Below are 18,135 nucleotides of genomic sequence, written 5' to 3' on the forward strand. Positions count from 1 at the left end.
TGATTCATCTCTGCCCAGTGCAGGTGAACTTCCACTTAAACCTGCTAATGAGTTCTTGCAATAATCATCTGCTGCTCTCAGTGAAGACAGCCCTGCTACTTTGTTACCTAAGTGAAAGAAGTAAGCAGTGCCAGAGATCATATCCTGCCGTAATTCAGATGAAACCATCATTTTCCTTTGTGTGCGTGTCCTGGTTTTGTTAAAAAACAAGTTTCTTTTTAGTGAATTTGCCTGTCAGCTAAAGCCTTCATATTAGCTGCATTTTCCTGGAGAACCAGATACATGTCTTGGTAAACACAGCAATGGAATGAGAGGTTATTGATAAGCATGGATGGACATCTCACGAGAAACAGGTGACCAAGAAACTGACCAGCTGTGTATAACATCCCATTCACGTGAATACTTCATATAAAAGTGGGAGATCACGAGGATCTCATCTCTTTTTTCCCTTCTGCTTATGGCCGACATTAGGAGAGGACCTTGCTGGTCGTCCCTGCGAACTGAGGCCTAGTGAGAGACTGAATCCAGCTCCGGTTGGCTGCAGAGTCCAGTCCAGGACTTTGGTTGCCGGCTCTGCAGTTGCTGAGACTTTCAAGATTGGTTTTGTATATTTTATATTATTTTCTCTATTCTTATTAGTAGCATTAGTGAAACATCTTTAATTTTTCCAACTCTGTTCTCTCTGTCCTTCTTTCCCTCCCGATCGCCTGTCCTTAGTGGGAAGGGGGGAGCGGGAGGGGCAGAAGGGGAAAGCAGGGGAGGAGAGGAGGTTAACAATACATCTGCCAGGGTTTTATTGTCACCCCGCAATCTAAACCCTTGACAGTGTGTCAATAATAAAGATGCTGCAGCACTGGAGAAGGCACCAAACCAAGCCAACGTTGAGGTGGCACTGAGGCGGTCCCTTGTCCTACGTCACCCATGGCGATGGGCTTTGTGTTACCACTGTTCTACTCAAGCGCTCTGTGTCCTGCAGGGGAAAGCTGACCTTGGGAACTGTGAAAAGCCAAGAGCTGTGGCTGTTCCCGCTGCATTCAGGGGAGGAGCTGTTCGTGAGAGATGCACACAAATAACATCGTGGTAGAGATGCACTGTTCCTTCAGTTTCTGTCTGGGTAAAAACCACCCAGCAGAGCTAATTGCTAATAGTGGAAAAAAGCACAAGAGCATTCACCTGAGTTCCTAATGCTGATGCACTTACAGATATCTGGACATTTGGCTTTCCAGTTCATTTAGTGGGGAAATGTTGCAAGGGATCATTTAAACAGAGATGAGAAAAAACTATTAAAGAAAGGCTTCAGTGGTAGCAGAACCTGAACTCTCCTTACAACTCAGTTCTGCGTTGCTCCAAAGGTAAAATTCATTGTGCTTGTTTGTTTCGCATCATCTGAACTACAGAGGGACAGGGAGGGCAGGGAGAAAGGTCTGTTCCAAAACACACCGGTGTCACCTGTCACAGCTGGGAGCTGCCTGAGACACCCACGGCATTCACTGCAGGTTGCCCAGGGAAGGGCCTGGGGAGGTGCCTTGTGCTGAGCCTGTGACAGAGCAGGCAGCACATTGTGCCAAATGACCGTTGTTGCCATCCAAGGCAGGCACCGTTTGTCACAATGACAGAAAAGAAACATTATTTTTCAGGACCACACATAAGCATCCCCCCACCAACAGCAACAGCAGGAAATAATAAACTTAAAATAGCTATTTAAGCTGTAGATTTATGTAAGGATTTAGTTGCATCACCTCTGCCCAAAACAATTTGTTTGCACCTAAATCTCTTTGAAGTCTTATGCTCTCTACCTGCTTCCTTCAGATGTCCTTGGAAGGTGCTTCCAGAGCTTCTAGATGCCTTTTTTTTGGGTGGATTTTCCTTGCATCCTGCTTGTTCCATATTAATTCAGGACTCGGTCATCACCGCTTTCTCAGCCTCCACTTCCAGCACTTTGTGCTCAGCTCCGGCACGCTGAAACCCTAATCTTTGTTATCTCCTTGTGAGGTCCTTCCAAACAGCGTTTGTTTCATTCTGGGAACCAGTTGTATCCTGTTCATTTATTTGGAGGAACGCTGTCTAGGTTGATCAAGCTCAGGTTTCTTACCTTCCTTCCGCCCGGGTTTGTGAACTGTCCTCTGCGAGGTTTCTCATGGGGGTTCCCACCGCGCGGGTTCCTCACCTGCTCGCGGCAGGTGCTGACGCTTCCCCAGCAATGTCGTGAGCACACGCTCACGTCTGGGCTATAGAGCCCCAAAAATGAGCTTGGCTGCAGCATGTGGCTCCTGCGGTGCCAGGCACAGCACAGCCCATCTGCCCCCAATCTGCCCCCAGCCCTCAGCCCCCTGCCCGCCGGACGGGCCGGAGCCCGTGCCCGCCATAGCGGCGCGCATAGCGTTCCCGCTCTCCCTTTGAAAATACCTGCAATCCAGGTAAGCCGCATGTTTCCCTTTGAACCTGTTTTTTTTGGTTGGTTTTTGGCTTTTTTTTTTTTGTTTGTTTTTTTTTTTGTAAGAAGACAAAAGCAATGACCATCAACAAAAATAAATCGCTGGTGTTTTTCATTCAGATGGGACTCTAATCCCTTCTAAGGGCACCCAAGAGCCATTAACAGTAATTTTAAATGAAATACACCCGTGCTAAGTCTAACTAATCAGCTCCTCAATTATACTGGCAGAAAGATGTATTCCAATTACCAAAGTGCTTTCAAGTGAATTAAGACTCCTTTCTGTACCGGCTGTGGAGGTCACTCGATGTTCCCATGAATCCCGGCATGTTTACATTAAAAAAGCACACCGCGATCTTTGGCAAAGGCGCTTGCTCTAGGCTAGCTCAGCTTTTGAGCTTGTTGCCATAAATACAATAGAAAAGCAACCAACTGTTACAAAAGAAGCCAAGAAAATCTTTGAATACTTTTTTTTTTTCCGTATCAGCGATCAATCCAAATTACACAGGAAAAGCTTTATAGATGTGAAATCAAATTTTAAAAGATGAAAGTGCACATACCTTATTTACCGTCTTTAACAAGCGTGGTGTTAGAAATGGAGGGAGGTTTTGAAGGAACGAATAGTGTCCAGCTCATGAGACAACGTTCCCACCTGGGACCTGAACTGACTTCCCGGTCCGTGCCTGTGCCGCTTCCTTGCAGCACCCACGTTTCTCCTCTTCACGAGCGCGGGGGTCACACACAGTCACACAGTATCACACAGTATGTTTGGGATTGGAAGGGACCTCAAAAGATCATCTAGTCCAATCCCCCTGCTGGAGCAGGAACGCCTGGGTGAGGTCGCACAGGAACATGTCCAGGTGGGTTTTGAATGTCTGCAGAGAAGGAGACTCCACAACCCCCCGGGCAGCCTGTTCCAGTGTCTGTCACCCTTACTGAGAACATGGAGCCCCCGGCTCCATCCTGCTGCCCCTCGGCCAAGCGCTGCAGAGGCCCCACATCGCCCTGGACCGCTCTGGCGTCCGCTTTGTACCGTAACTGTTCCACAAGTCACCTGCTCTATGGTCCACATTGTAGGCGTATCAAGCAATGGAGCCTCTGGACCAGGAGATCCACTTTTCCAAACAGACAAGAATCGTGGGCTTTAATAAAGCGTCTTAATGCAACCAAGTGATGAACTCCCTCTTCACTCTTTCTGGTGAGAAACACAGGTAGTTTCATCTGTTCAGTGATAATCCAGTAACACCGAGTTACTTTAACAGGAATTTATGTCTTTTTACTTTTAAATGCTTACTGAAATATCAAAATATAGCAAGCCAGAACATTTGATTCCAGAAACAGAGAAAAATCTTAGTTATTCCATGCCAAGTAAAATGGCCCTATAGACACTGGGAAAATGAGTGATAATATCTATTTTAAGACCCTGTATAGATCCCAAAATAGTCTGTGTTGACTCCTGCAGATTAAAGGATCTGAAATGCATGTAGCCTGCAACCCCATGGGAAATAGTAGAAAGCCTTAAAAGAAAAAACCCACTGCTTTATTTCAGATTTTTAACATAAAACCTATGATGACGGATCATTTTTGATGGACTATCAGAACACACATACTCTTCACGTCCCCGTGTGCCTGCTCACCGTGCAGGGCTGGCTCTGGCCGCGCTCACCACGTGTGCGCCCACGGTCTCTGGGAGCGGAGGTGACTCCAGCCCGGGTGCCGGCACAGACCCCCAGTGACAGCGCCGGCCGGTGCGGGTACAGGCACAGGTGACAGATCTACTCCCAACCTGCCGGGCACAGGAGGGCAGGTCAGGTACCTCCTGGCGTCCGTGCTCAGCTGTGCTGCTGCCCCAGGATTCACCCATTCCTAAAGTGCTCATAGTGCTGGGGAGCGTTTCGGTGAACGAGTGGTGACAGTGGTGACCTTTGTCTGGTGACAGGTTACGTCATTGCTGTTACATCCCAGTAAGTTCATTAAGCTGCAAGTAAGGGCAATAAGCTACAGCTCAGTCCTAACCGCCCATTGCAGCCTCTTCTCCTCAGGTTTTCTAGGTTGAGAGAGGTTCTCCTTCCCCTCTATTCTGCCCTGGTGAGACCACACCTGGAATATTGTGTCCAATTCTAGGCCCCTCAGTTCCAGAAGGACAGGGAACTGTTGGAGAGAGTCCAGCACAGGGCAACAAAGATGATGAAGGGAGTGGAACATCTCCCTTATGCGGAAAGGCCGAGGGAGCTGGGGCTCTTTAGCTTGGAGAAGAGGAGACTGAGGGGTGACCTCATTAATGTTTACAAATATACAAAGGGTGAGTGTCAGGAGGATGGAGCCAGGCTCTTCTCGGTGACAGCCAATGGTAGGACAAGGGGTAATGGGTTCAAACTGGAAAACAAGAGGTTCCACTTAAATTTGAGAAGAAACTTCTTCTCAGTGAGGGTGACAGACACTGGAACAGGCTGCCCAGGGGGGTTGTGGAGTCTCCTACTCTGGAGACATTTAAAACCCACCTGGACACATTCCTGTGTAACCTCATCTGGGTGTTCCTGCTCCGGCAGGGGGATTGGACTGGATGATCTTTTGAGATCCCTTCCAATCCCTGTCATTCTGTGATTCTGTGATTTGAGCAGAGCCAGCACAGCAGCTTCACCAGCCCGATTGCATTCTCCACGTAAGCATCCTCATGGGTGAAACAACCACTGAAAAATGCAGGTATGGATGGAAGTAGCACAAATGTGTTATTTATCAGGCAAAAGAAAAGGCTGAACTAGAGCCCAAATTTAAAAATAATAAAGAAACCAGTTTGTGTAGAAAGGCTTTTTATTTTGAAAAACGTTTTTTGTTTCCAAATTTTTGAAATACAGTGTAAGGTACAACATAGAATTATGTCTGCAAGTCAGCTTATGCATGTCATGCCATTTATTTACATGTAGATATATACAGAGTGCAGATAATTATTGAAACCACACTACAAAATAAACAGAGAGTTCAATAAGATAATTTAGTAGGACTTTATTAAATATATATATAGTTATTGATTGTATATACTTTCCTATTAAAATACCATATAGTATCTAAAGTAACCCCTATAAACTCTAATACCTTCGAAATGGTCATAAATATGATTGAAAATTGAAACTACCCATGTGCCCTGTTTAGCTGCTTTGCCCTTTGCTATAACAGAAACTCGTAGTGCTGAGACCGCGGTGCTGTCTTTAGTGTCAGAACTTTAATGAGAATTCCCAGTAAAACACTTGCAAAAAGCTCAGATGCAGAATAGCTTTCAGCTGAGACATCCAAGGGTTGAAGCACCATTCCCTATATGTAAAATTTAACAAGGATCATCCAATGGCTTATTAAATACTGCCACATACAGGACAAGAAAGACAATGCTATGATCTTCAGTGATGGAATTACAACATTGAATTAGTAGCTGTTGGGATACCAAGCACCTTATTAAACCAAAACAAAGCAAACTCCCAAAGCCCGTGAAAAATTTTCTCTGAAAACGAGACCTCCCGCCTTGCACGGACACAGCTGGACCAACAGCTGGACCAACAGCTGGACCAACAGCTGGATCAGCAGCTGGACTGAGAGCTCTCAGCAGCTGCCGGGGCTGTGTGCCCACACGGAGCGAGGCTGAGCTTTGCCTTCAGCCTCGTCTCTGCTCATTGAACAATTCATACAGGACTCTGTGCTGAAAGAAGGGATAATGCCGAGCTGTATGATGTTACCCCATTAGCAGAATATTCCCTTTACCTTCTGGGGGCTTCTGGCCCGCAAATCCTTGCTATAAATTGCCGCAGGGCTGGCTTTGCATGAGAGCTTTGCGAGTTTCCGTCAGTGCAGAAGATCCACCCCAGCCTGGAGGATGGGATCCCCTACTGGGGTTTCTCTTCTCGCTGCTCAACCCAAAATTGCACAAACTGCTGCCTTAGCAAAAGAAGTTTGAAGAACAATATGCCTTTTAGTTTAATTATTTATTCTGATGCAATTTTATCAAGTAGAAAATAGAGCAGTGGAGAAATGTAACAAAAAAAAATACCCAATTACTGCCATACAATGCTTCTTTGTTGTTGTTGTAATTTTTGTTCTGAACTGCTGAATTTTGCAACTTTTCCTCTCCTTACATATCTTTCCTAAGGGCACTTTACAATTCAATCTAATTATAGGCAAAGAACAGAGATTAGCACCATAAAGCATGTAAAAGGAAAATAAGTTACTATTACTATAATAGAATAGTGCTGGTCAGCAAATCTGTGCATAATATTTTTCCAGAAATAGTTGAACAATGGACTTTATAGATCAGTTAGGGACATACGTGTTAGCTATAGTTTAATTTAAGCATTTTGTTACATAGAACTCTAAATGCCAAAATATGGCAAAGACATTTTAATACTGAACTCATAGGAATTACACCAAAAATATTTTTTCATCTTTATCGTCATTAATAAAAAGTGTGACTATAAAATATTAATATACTTTACATATTTATCATACAATATATCAGTCCTTCACACTATGGATTCATGTTGTACTGTAACATGTATCAAAAGGTTTAACAAAGAAAAACCATGGCTAATTACCTAAGTTGTGGGTACAGACATTATTTCCACAAGATAAACAGAAACCACAATATGCATTGTGATCATCTACCTTGAGTCCTACGGTGACATTCGGGAAAAAAAAGCTGCATCCTTTTAGGAAGGATAATAATAATTATAATAAAAATATTGCACAAGCTTTGCTTGTAGCGGGAATCTGACTCATAAAAAACACAGTAAATCAATACTGTGAACTAACTTAATCCAGCTTGCCTAATTTTCTGGTAAGGCACTATCGAGATATTGTATCTTCCTTTAAATGTTAAACGGATTTCTGATCCTTTGCAATTATCAGAAGACATTTTTGGTCAGGCCTGAGAGTATCATCATCAGACAAGCTTTGGTGCTGCTCTCTCCCCCATTTCAGTCTCTGAACACCTCGCTACTCAACTCTCCAGTTCATTGTGCAGCTTCTTGTAGAGAGAAACTGCCTCCTGGGAACTCGGGCTTGTTATGTCCCACAGAAGAGAGGAACAGAAAAACCATAACACACTTCAAAAAGATGAAAAACCCTCCTCATTGTGCTTAACTGTAATTAAGAACGGGCATAACCTTTTTCAGATGTAAATGCTATTTTAAAACTAAGCTACCTTAAAAGTATTTGTGACCATCATGGCTGGTTCAGAAGAAGGGCCTGAAAAAGTGCAGAGTCTTGCAGAGGAAAATACAGATTTGTTTTGTGAGCAGAAGGATGAAGGGGATCTGGTTTCTTATCAAGTTGTCTTCTACAATTCAGTTTTGTGTCTAATGTGAGATGAATGAAGGGGAACAGACAAAACACTACAGGGATTCCTCCAGGTCTTTCTACAACCTTTCCCTCAGCACTTACAGGCTCTACTTACTTAATCTGTAACAGAACTTTGCATTTTTACAAAATTTTTAATGAATTTGGCATTTCTGAGTCCTCTAGCTTGCACTCTGATCAGCTGGTTGCAAAATATAATACTGGAGAATACCCAGACATAGCCAGGGTGTAAGATCACCTACGGTCAGCTTTCACCCCCCACTTCTTTCTAAATCAGGCTAAAGCAAAGCAAATAAGAGCATGTGCTATTTCATCATTCCTCAAGAATTTCACAACAATTAAATTGCTCTGAAGAGGTATAAGAGGTCATCAAAGGATGTTCAACACGGGTCAGTTTGCCACTGACCCCGGTGCAATAAACAGAAGTTGGGATTTTTCCCCAAATCGCTGCACCTCCCTGCCCGGGTGAGACACGTGCTGGGGCGGCAGCTCTCGGCTCTGCCTCCCTCCCTGCGCTGCTGGGAAGGTCACCAGACGGAAGCCTTTGGCCAGCCTGACATCTCTGGATTGTGCAATACAGCAAAAACACAACCAGACCCATGCTGATCTTCTCGGGGCAATGGCAGTTTCAGGCGTAGCTTATACTAAAAAATGTTGGTTTGTCTTAAACATCAGAAAGGCTCAATCTGGTTAGAAAAGACCTTTGTTTCCTTCCACACCTGCCCTGGGGAAATGAGAGGAGCACACACACGTGTCTGCCTTCACTGCCTGCGACGATGTCTGGCACTGCCCTTCATCACAATGCACTCAACACTGTCCGGTCTTAAGGTGAAGTCAAATGTGATTTGGGACTCAAACTGTTCAGACTGAAGAAAGAGCCCAGACCAGTCAGTCCCCAATTCAATGGGTCTGTCCTCACCCTCCTGCCATCAGTCATACCTAGAACAGCCCTCTGAAAAGCCAGATGACTTTTGGAGGATGCTCTTCCAGCCTCTCTCTTTCCCTGATTGCCCCTTGATACTTAATTAGCAAGGCGAGGGATCCTGCAGGTTTTTGCCACCAGCCTGAATTCAACACAGAATTGCTCTGCAGACATCACGCACTACATGCAAGTAAAGAAGGTTCTGATGTGCTGCTTAATGTTGGAAATAAGTCTTGTTTTCTAAGTAAAAGAAGAAAAAGGCTATGGAAAGAAAAAAGAAGCAATTAAAAGCTTACTGATGTTTTTAGTCCTAACAGAAGTTCTTTCTCAAACTTTCTGGAAGTAGTATACAACTTTGAAATCAATGGAAAATTTATCTATCGATTTCTGTTACTGAAGAAAGAACTAAGCCTTGACAGGTCTATGAAACAGGTCTGTAGCACTAAGGCCAGAGAATTACTAATATGGAGCTTAAATATCTTGGTTTTCAGTCGGGCACGGTAACTAGCCAAGCAAGCAGTGCATGTTTTCCCTCAAAGTGTTCAAGGAAGATGCTCAGATTTATAAAGCTGCTTATGGTTTTGGAGGGTTTTTTGTTGTTGTTGTTGGAGGTGGTGGTGTTTTTCAGTCCTACCAGGAGCAATCAATGGGTCTTTACAAAACCTTTGAAAAGTAAGGCTATTTATTCTGTGGAAGGGGAGAAATCTTTGTCAAATAGTCTAGCAGAAGTCAGGAGAAATAATACTAAATACTTTATTGCTACATGGAGCTTTCAGCATTCATAGCTTATAAAATTAGCTACTTCACAGGCCATTTGTCTTACTTGTAATGGAAAAAGTTTGAAAAGGACTCAGTTACAATTTATCTCAGGTTTCAAAACACACTGTTTTTCACTGCTCACTTCACGTGACTACCAGTCATTCCAGATTCTGCACCTCCTCGTTTTCCACAGCTGTTGTTCTGAGATACACTGAGAATCTCTTCCCGATAATGGATATCACAGAAATAAAGGTTGTTAATATTACCCATACTGATATAGAAAGGAGGAAATAAATCTAAGAAGTATTTGAACGAAACATTCATTAAACATATCACATTTTGAATGAGCACTTACTGCTCAGGCAGTGTATAAACTGATTTCACTACCAGTTGCGTAAGTCCTGTAACCCATTTTAATCTCAACGACTAACAGAAGTTCCAACTTCTGATTTATGGAAAACTCATTTCTTATTTGAAATGATTAGGACTAACTTTACAATCAAGTTTTCTATGGGAGCATTCAGATCACAATAGAAGCATTAGTTACATTGTGGAAAAAATTACAATTTTCCATATTAAAAACTACAGATTGCAAGAAACATCATAGAGTGCATTGCCTCTAAATCTCACACTTCTGTGAGCAACATCCTAGGACCTGAAGGTCTGCAGCTAAATGGCAACTTTTTTGATTTTATTACTCTAGTGTTCCTTACCCATAAAAGAAGAACAGAACAACCTTTTTGCAAACAATGGAAGTTATTTAAACAGAGTACCGTCTTCAGTACAGAAACTGTTAACTGTTTCATTACATTCTGTTCCGCTGAGCGGGAGCCGTGTAACCTGCGGCTGCAGTATCTGAAGGAAATCTACCGCTCAGCTAACGGGCTGATCCCATATCTGTGTCAGATAAAAATCATAGTGCTTATTACTTGTTACCATGGATACCATGAAGATATTGCTGTCCACTAAAGAATACTAGAGGAAGACAACATAATTCTCAGGAACGAGTCCTGTTTTGCCTTCGTAAGTTGCTTTTAACCAGCCTGGTTCCACTGATGGATACACTGCAAAGAAAGAAAAAGAGCCAGACAAACAAAACATATTTACAATAAGTTAACATTGTTAAAAGATCCTATATATGGTTAATAGATTTATTTGGACAGTATTGATTCAAGAGCAATTGAAAAATCAGGGCAAAACTGAGATTTGAAAATGGAATTTTGCTCTCTTTACCTTGTGGATAATCAGCTCAGTTATATATATATATATATATACACACACACATATATACACACACATATATATATATAAAAAAATGTAAAAAGATAATGTAAAACTCTTACCATTGGAAAATATTGCCCCTTGTGGGAAAGACAGCTCATGACTGTGCTCAGCCTTACAGGAATACATGGCTTTTGCTTGCCTGAAATAAAAAAAAACATACAGGCTTGCAATAAATGAGATAACAAGGAAAAACATATAAAGAAATGAACTTAAAACCTGGGAAGTGTAGGAATAATCAGTTGCACAAATACAAGATGGTAATGACTAGTTACACAGCAAGTCAGAGGAGTATTATTACAGCAGATAATAACTCCAAGCTTATTGGAGTTAACAAGCGTGTTATTGCAGAAAACAGACCAACATCCTACTTAGACATTTAAACAGGAACATGATTTAAAACTTTTAAAATCCTTCTTTCATTCTCATTGAAGTTGTCATTCAAATTATTACTGAGACAGAGCTTATTGCTTGAAGTGATTGATGGATGGCCTGGAGACAAATCAAAAGTGATCACTAAATGTCTAAAAACATGACTTGTGAGTTAAATTGGGTGTCTGCGGTGGGCTTCAGCTTCTCCCACCTAAAATTAGATGTCTATAAGTAACCTCTGTGCCACTTCCACTGACCATTCCAGCCTGGTTTCTGCTATGGTTGATGCCCACTTGAGAGTGCAACAAATGGCTCTTGCCGGGTTCCACTGCCTGCAGCGAAACCTTCAATGAAATATTTCCTTAAATAATACCTGACATGAAGACACCTACAGGTAGACAGCTCAGCTAAGTTTATGTCTCTCAATCTGTAGCTGGAAAACCTCACTATTAGTTAGAATAGTGAAGCACTGAAACTGCCAAGAACCGGAGAATCCCAAACTGAAGAATTCTCACTGCTAAAAAATTATTTTAAAAAACCCACAAAACAATAAAAAAGCCACTTCACAGGTATCTGTAAAAGAACTACAGTTAGATATATAATGATTATATTCCAGAGAAGCAGGACAGATAGGTGAGCTCCTGATATGGCTTCCAGCACTCTGATTCTGCAAAGTACAAAATGAGGAACTGAACATGGAGATGGAAATTAGGAGCTCTCTTCAGATTCTTGTGGTTTATCTAATACCCTTCCTTCAATTTATACAGGCAAAGCAATTTTTATGCGATCCACCAGTTTTTATGAGTTTCTTAAAACTTATTGGAAACTCACACCCTTTGTGTGGGGCGTTACTGACTCAGCTTTCCTTCTAGTCCGCACTTATCTCAGTGACCCACTATGTGACCTATGGTGAAATTTAAAATTTCTAGCATACTTTTTGAGAGGGTGTAAATGCAAGTGACATGTAATCTATTTTGTCTTTCCTCCCAAACTAGTGAGATAATAGTCATAAATTAGATTAATAATAGTGCCACATCATAAGCATTAGCTTAAGAGGTCTATTTGATTTTGTGTACTGTCAATGGGGTCGTGGCACTTCACCTTTGGAGCTCCACACCTCCCTGGTGAGGTTAATCAGGGACAGAACTCCAAAAGGGAGCAGAGAGCGTCCCTCTGCCCCAGCCTCACACCCTGGTGCCAGTCAGCACTAGCACCCATCATTCATCTCAGTCTCTAAAAGAGTATGGGTGGAGGGACCTACTCCCAAGTTTGTATGTGTGAGCTTTCCAGAAATGACCTCTTCCTTTGAAGAAAAAGCTCTGAAGCTGATTTATGACTAGACCAAGTGATGTATTTTGCCTTCATCTTAAGTGAACAACTGACTCCAACTGAGGCCTACAAAGCTGGTGAAGGGTTTGGAGAGGAAGCCGTATGAGGAGCAGCTAAAGTCACTTCGTTTGTTCAACCTGGAGAAGAGGAGACTAAGAGGAGACCTCACTGCAGTCTATAGCTTCCTCACAAGGGGAGGAGGAGGGTCAGGCACTGTTCTCTTCTCTTTAGCAACTGGAACAGGCTGACCAGGGAGGTAGTCATGGCCCTAAGCCTGTCAATAATCAAGAAGAGACTGGACAATGCCCTCATACACGTGGTGTGAACTGTGGAGTTGTCATATGCAGGGACAGGAGTTGGACTCAATGATCCTTGGGGGTCCCTTCCAACTGAGGACATTCTACGATTCTACGACTCATCAAGGGTTTGACTCTCAGGCTGAGATTTCCAGAGGAGGTTAAGAATTTTGAGCACCTTATTTTCAGGATGCTGAAAACATTTCTGACTCTCAATACCATCATTCTGGACTCATCCCCACTGCTGACTAGAACAACATGAGCAGCAGGCCCCTGCTTGTCTACTTTGCTTCACTGTCAGCTTGTTTTCTGCCTGGTGTAGACTGCTCTGTTTAGCATTTTTCCAAGACAACTCCCTGGTGCCAAGTGCCATGAAGAACTTGCCCTCTACAGTCAACAAGACAAGTGCGAAGTTTCATTACACTACATAATACATACAAATGTATACATAATAATCTACATAATATATACTAAAATATACAGAGGGAGATTAGATGACTTTACCAAAGGTTACATATAAACTAGAACTGAATTCTTTAATCTCAAGATCCTTTTTCATCAAAGTCAATACAACAAAGAGCACTACAGATGTTGTAATTATACTGACCCAGATCGGTAACAGTCTTACAAAACAGCTTTTTCCTGTGTGGCATAATCATGGATTTTACACATATAAAACAGGAGATTAACTGTTAGTAATTATTATAGTTGCAATGAATATAGAGTATTTTGTAATTCATTTACTAAAGTACAGGGATGATTTTGAATCTGATTTTACTAAGTGGCATGGCTATCAAGCCAGTTTCCCATGTTAAGCATGGGACACCTGAGTAATACTGTGATAAAAGACATTTAAGACAACAATAAAATAGAACAGCAATACTCAAATGTGAGGTAGAATTATTTAAGTTATTCTTGAATGTTGGTTTTTAGTGCCCTTAGAAAAGGAAATTTTAAAAAAATGCCGTTTTCTCCTATATTCTCTTACATCTACTGAATTTTTCTGTTTTCAGCTTTCATTTTTACATGATCCAAGTATATTTACCTTAAAAGTAAAAAGAAGACATAAAAACATGGACTCCAACTTGCTCAGTTCTGGCAAGAGAAAGCTTCCCAATATTTGACATTTAGACAGACACACAAACACAGGGTACAAAGACATCAGTTTCTCAAAAGCTCATGAATTACAGGATTCTTCCCATCACCTGTCTCCTGACACAGAGTAATTACATCTCAGTGTTATCCACAAACTGTGTGTGATGGTATAATGAGAGACAGATTCTATGAATATTTACTCATCATTCTGGAGCAATTTTCAAGCCTCTGGTTATTGCCTCCACACTTTGATTACTTAGGTTCCCATATTAGTTATTACTCACTTCAACCTATCCAGCTAGAAGCGTTAGCAATGAAAAGGGCTTCCACGTTCTTGGGCTTTTTTTGTGTGTGTGCAATTATGAAAGCGGACATTCTTACTTATGATGTTTGTGAAAAGGCATGTGATAACATCACCATCATCTATTACGGTTCTCTTAAGGTGATGCGAATAATGTGAGAAGAGTGTGATTTATGTTGTTTTCCTTTTTTCCATGACTTTACTGGATAGACTTCAGATAAGGGGAAAAAAAAAAGCATTTTCCCTTTTCCTACTTTTTCTTACATTTCTTTTCAGCCCATAACAACAAACTTATACTAGCAGTCAAAGGGTCAATACTCATCAGATCATAAACTATTTTTCTTGATAACATGCAGTCAACAACATCTGAGGCCCCTTTCATAATAGTAGTAATAATAATAGTCATAAATAAGCTTTAAAACTATGCTCCTGCCCTAATGAGTTTTCTGTCTAGCAACACAAACACAAAAGCCAGAAGAGGAACGAATGAGGGAAAACACATGAATCTCTCAGATGACTCATTTGTTGATATTATCCTAGAGGGAGAAGAAAGGTTTGTAGATTCCTGGAGATGGCAGACTTACAGACAAGCTGGACCGAGCAGAAAACACTGGGCTGGGCAAGACATTCCAGGTGCTTAAGGAAATGCAAAATATAGCATGAAAACAACACTAGAAGAATGACTAGGAAAGGATATTTAACCAGATGGTTGGGAGGGGAGCATCGGTCTACAGGGCTTCACACTGTCAGCCTGTTCCTACTGAAGTCCCAGCCCAGCACCCAGAGATCCTGCTGCTGAGCCAGAACTGTTCGCTGCCACCAGCTCCTCCTTCCAGGTATTATTTTCTAATGAAAAGCCTTATTCTTATGATATAGTTTTTCAATTTATGTGAGAAATTAATTGACCTTCTGTGTATCGCTAAATCAAAGTCAAGAAAGCGAAGTCAGGGATTACGTGTTCATGCATTTTTGCACAGAAGTTGCAGTAAGAGACCTCAGGCCTTACTAAGGCTGCTGGATAACTGCAATATTTGTGAAAGCAGTAAGAAAACTCCTTCACCTCTTTCAAGTGCATACTAGGTTAGCAATAGGGATTGGTCTCAGTGTGCACAGTAGCTTAATACCGCAGTCTGGGAGATGGATGATTAATAAACTTGAAGTAATCAGGGAAGAAATGGGATGACTGAGAAGACGAAGTAATTATGGAATTGGAAAAAGAGAGTGCAGGCTGGACAGGGCACAACATTTTGGTCTTTCCTGTATAATCCTAAAACATGTGCTGTGGCCTTTCATTCTCTTTCTGTCTAAAAGAAATCTGTTCGCACTGGTAGCACTATGGGGGTATGTACTCAGGTGTACAATGAGAGAAAACAGCCAGGTCAAATAGTGTCCCAGCATTAAATAAAGATGGGGGACACACACTCATGATAGAGGTATCACATTATATGAAGTCAGAAAGCAGGGCTGCAAAGACTATTTGAAGAAGTTAAGGAAGACCAGGCCACTGTGGTGGTAAAGCACTGAGTGCAAAACTATCTGCTGGAATACAGATGAGAATGTGAGACTGCAAAACCACATAGATACTTCTGATCCGCCTGCTGTACAAATGACCACAACAGGCAACAGATGCTTCAAGTAAGAATGAAGCTACTTAGATACTATAATGCATAGCTAAGCAGTAGCTCAAAACCTCAGAACTAGTTACTTCTAGCAGGGTAAATTACCCCTGCACACAGTTCGACACTGTCTTGATTTGAACATTTTTGGTATCAAACCAGACACCTTAAAAATAGTTTCTCTGTCTCACAAGACCTTTCTACCAGGTAGATTAAAGTGTTAATTACCATGATTTCTACATATTTCAGAGCAAAAAAAGACTACCCAAAGGTTTTAAATCAGCCTTCATGTTCATAAGATGCATGAGAGGTAAATAAAAGCTGGCTCTGAATTGTAAAATCTTACTCAGACTTAAGCAGCACTATAAGAACAGTTGAGCTACTTCTTATTTCTTCCTCATTTTGCCTGCTGACCTCTCGTTTTCCATTCTCCTCGTTACTGTTGCTCTTCTGCTTTCTCAGGAAGGCTGAAGTAGAGGAGCTAATAAGCCTTTCAGCGTTTTTGGCTTTGTTATCAGCTCTTCATATCCATTATCAAACTGCTACATTTTTCCTTTGACACATTTTTGCTTCTTACATGCTTTTTATATACAGATAGAGGTGGCACAGGCTCTGAAGGAACAACAGGGGCGAGTTTACAAGAAGGGAACAATACAAAATAAGAGAAGGAACAGCAGCGGAGATGAAACGATGCAGAACTGCTAAAGCAGACATCGCTCCCAGCTTAGGGCACTGGCTTAAGAACATCACAGTCTCTTCATTTATACTTTTCTTCCTTAAATTAATGCTCTGCTGTTTCCATCTCCCTTTCCCCCCTGCCACCCTCTTTTTTAGTCATCTTACAGTTCATGCACTACAAAAAACAAGAACAGCCTTGATTCATGTAAACTGCTTCTCTCAAACAAAATCAATGGGCCTGTGCAAGTTCAGCTTTCTCTTCCTCATCCGTGCTAGATCCATCAGAGAGGACACTCACATTCCACTGCCCCACATCTCAGCACATGTTGACATCTTCATTTACAGCTGTGTTACTCTAGATTACTACTTTTGGATTTGTGGATTAACATTGACTTTATTTTTTGTTTTAATCTACGGCTTGACATTTCCAGTAAGCTTGACAGTTCCTGGTATCAATGAGTAAAGTGATGAATGAAAATGTATGTTCTGTCTCAAAGAACTTGAAATGCTGAGACTGTGAAAAGAGAGATGAACTTTTTCACACATCCATTTATTTGACTATCTGCCTTAGTTTACTATGTATGGAAGATACCGTTTCCTCAATAAACACTCTTCAAAACATCCTAGCTTAATGTAAGAAAGAATCAAATCCACCAAATCAATGAATGCAATTATAAAGAAAACATAAATAATTCATTCTGCACACTACTGAGAAGAAAGGGCAACAGTTTCTCCAGACAGATACTGAGGCAGGGAAGATGTGATGGGAAAGACACGAATCCTGATCAGCTTAATCCTGAACGTTCTAAAGCAGCTGTTACTCAGGACTTGCCTACATGAGCAAACTACCATAAACTAGCACGTTTGCAACTCTGCTGAATGCATGTATATACAGACAGCTGTATGGAATAAATACAGCACTCTCATCCTAATTTAAATCCTGCTAATTTACTCTTGTAGCTCTGTCCTTAAGCAGATCACTAACCTGAGCATCTCTCACTGCAATTTCCCCAGGTGACAGACTAGCTAGACAGGCTGGTATTCTCTATTAGATGTATTTTCTTCTGGAGAAAGGGTGAGTTTAATAAACCACAAAAATTTTGCATGCCACATCATGCTGTCCAAAAAACACAGAAAAAAGCTCCAACACTTCTATTTCAGCCTTTGAAGCCAGCAAAACAGAAGGGATTTTACAAACTGTTAAGTGCTACAAAACACTTACCGTCCTGAAGAAACTTGTTTAAGTGAACCAGCACTTTCAAACAACTGGGCTCTTGCAGCCACTCTGAAAATAAAGCATCACATTGCTTTATACCATTAATAAAACACACAGACTAACTTCACTTGTAATCATCTAAAGTCATGGACACATTTAAAAAGATCATTTTAATTATTCACTTAAGAAACAGAGGAAATTCAAAAGTTGAATTTAAGTTCCTATTCAGCAGAATTCTTGAGGGCATAACCTAACTGGGGCCTGACATCCACATGCTCTAGTACCTTATGGATTCACCAAGGGAAATCTCAACACCCTATATTTAAAATTATAGTCATGGATGGTAAATACATATATTGGAAGTGTTTTTACTGCCAGTCTGTCATTATCAGGCTGGAACTCTTGAGCTGTGCAACATTCTCTGTTTAAGACATGGCAGTCTGTGAAATGACTATGGTGATCCCTTCCAGTTTAAAAAGTGGAGAAGCTGAATGGAGTC

The 18,135-nt window shown here is 41.5% G+C and overlaps 1 protein-coding gene across 1 annotated transcript in view; it reads right to left on the reverse strand.

Annotated features, from left to right (window-relative positions):
- Positions 1–5,238: 5,238 nt before the first annotated feature.
- The window catches only part of ARHGAP42 (Rho GTPase activating protein 42), a 163,518-nt gene continuing 150,621 nt past the window's right edge, over positions 5,239–18,135 (reverse strand). Inside the window, exons 22-24 of the mRNA XM_082051268.1 lie at positions 17,643–17,705; positions 10,796–10,875; positions 5,239–10,516 (exon numbers count right to left, since the gene is read on the reverse strand). Of these exons, the coding sequence (XP_081907394.1) occupies positions 10,428–10,516; positions 10,796–10,875; positions 17,643–17,705 (232 nt within the window). The 3' untranslated portion in view covers positions 5,239–10,427. The remainder of the gene's footprint in view (positions 10,517–10,795; positions 10,876–17,642; positions 17,706–18,135) is intronic.

The sequence above is a fragment of the Streptopelia decaocto genome (genome assembly GCF_964273445.1).
Source record: "Streptopelia decaocto genome assembly, chromosome: 1".
NCBI classification, from domain to species: domain Eukaryota; kingdom Metazoa; phylum Chordata; class Aves; order Columbiformes; family Columbidae; genus Streptopelia; species Streptopelia decaocto.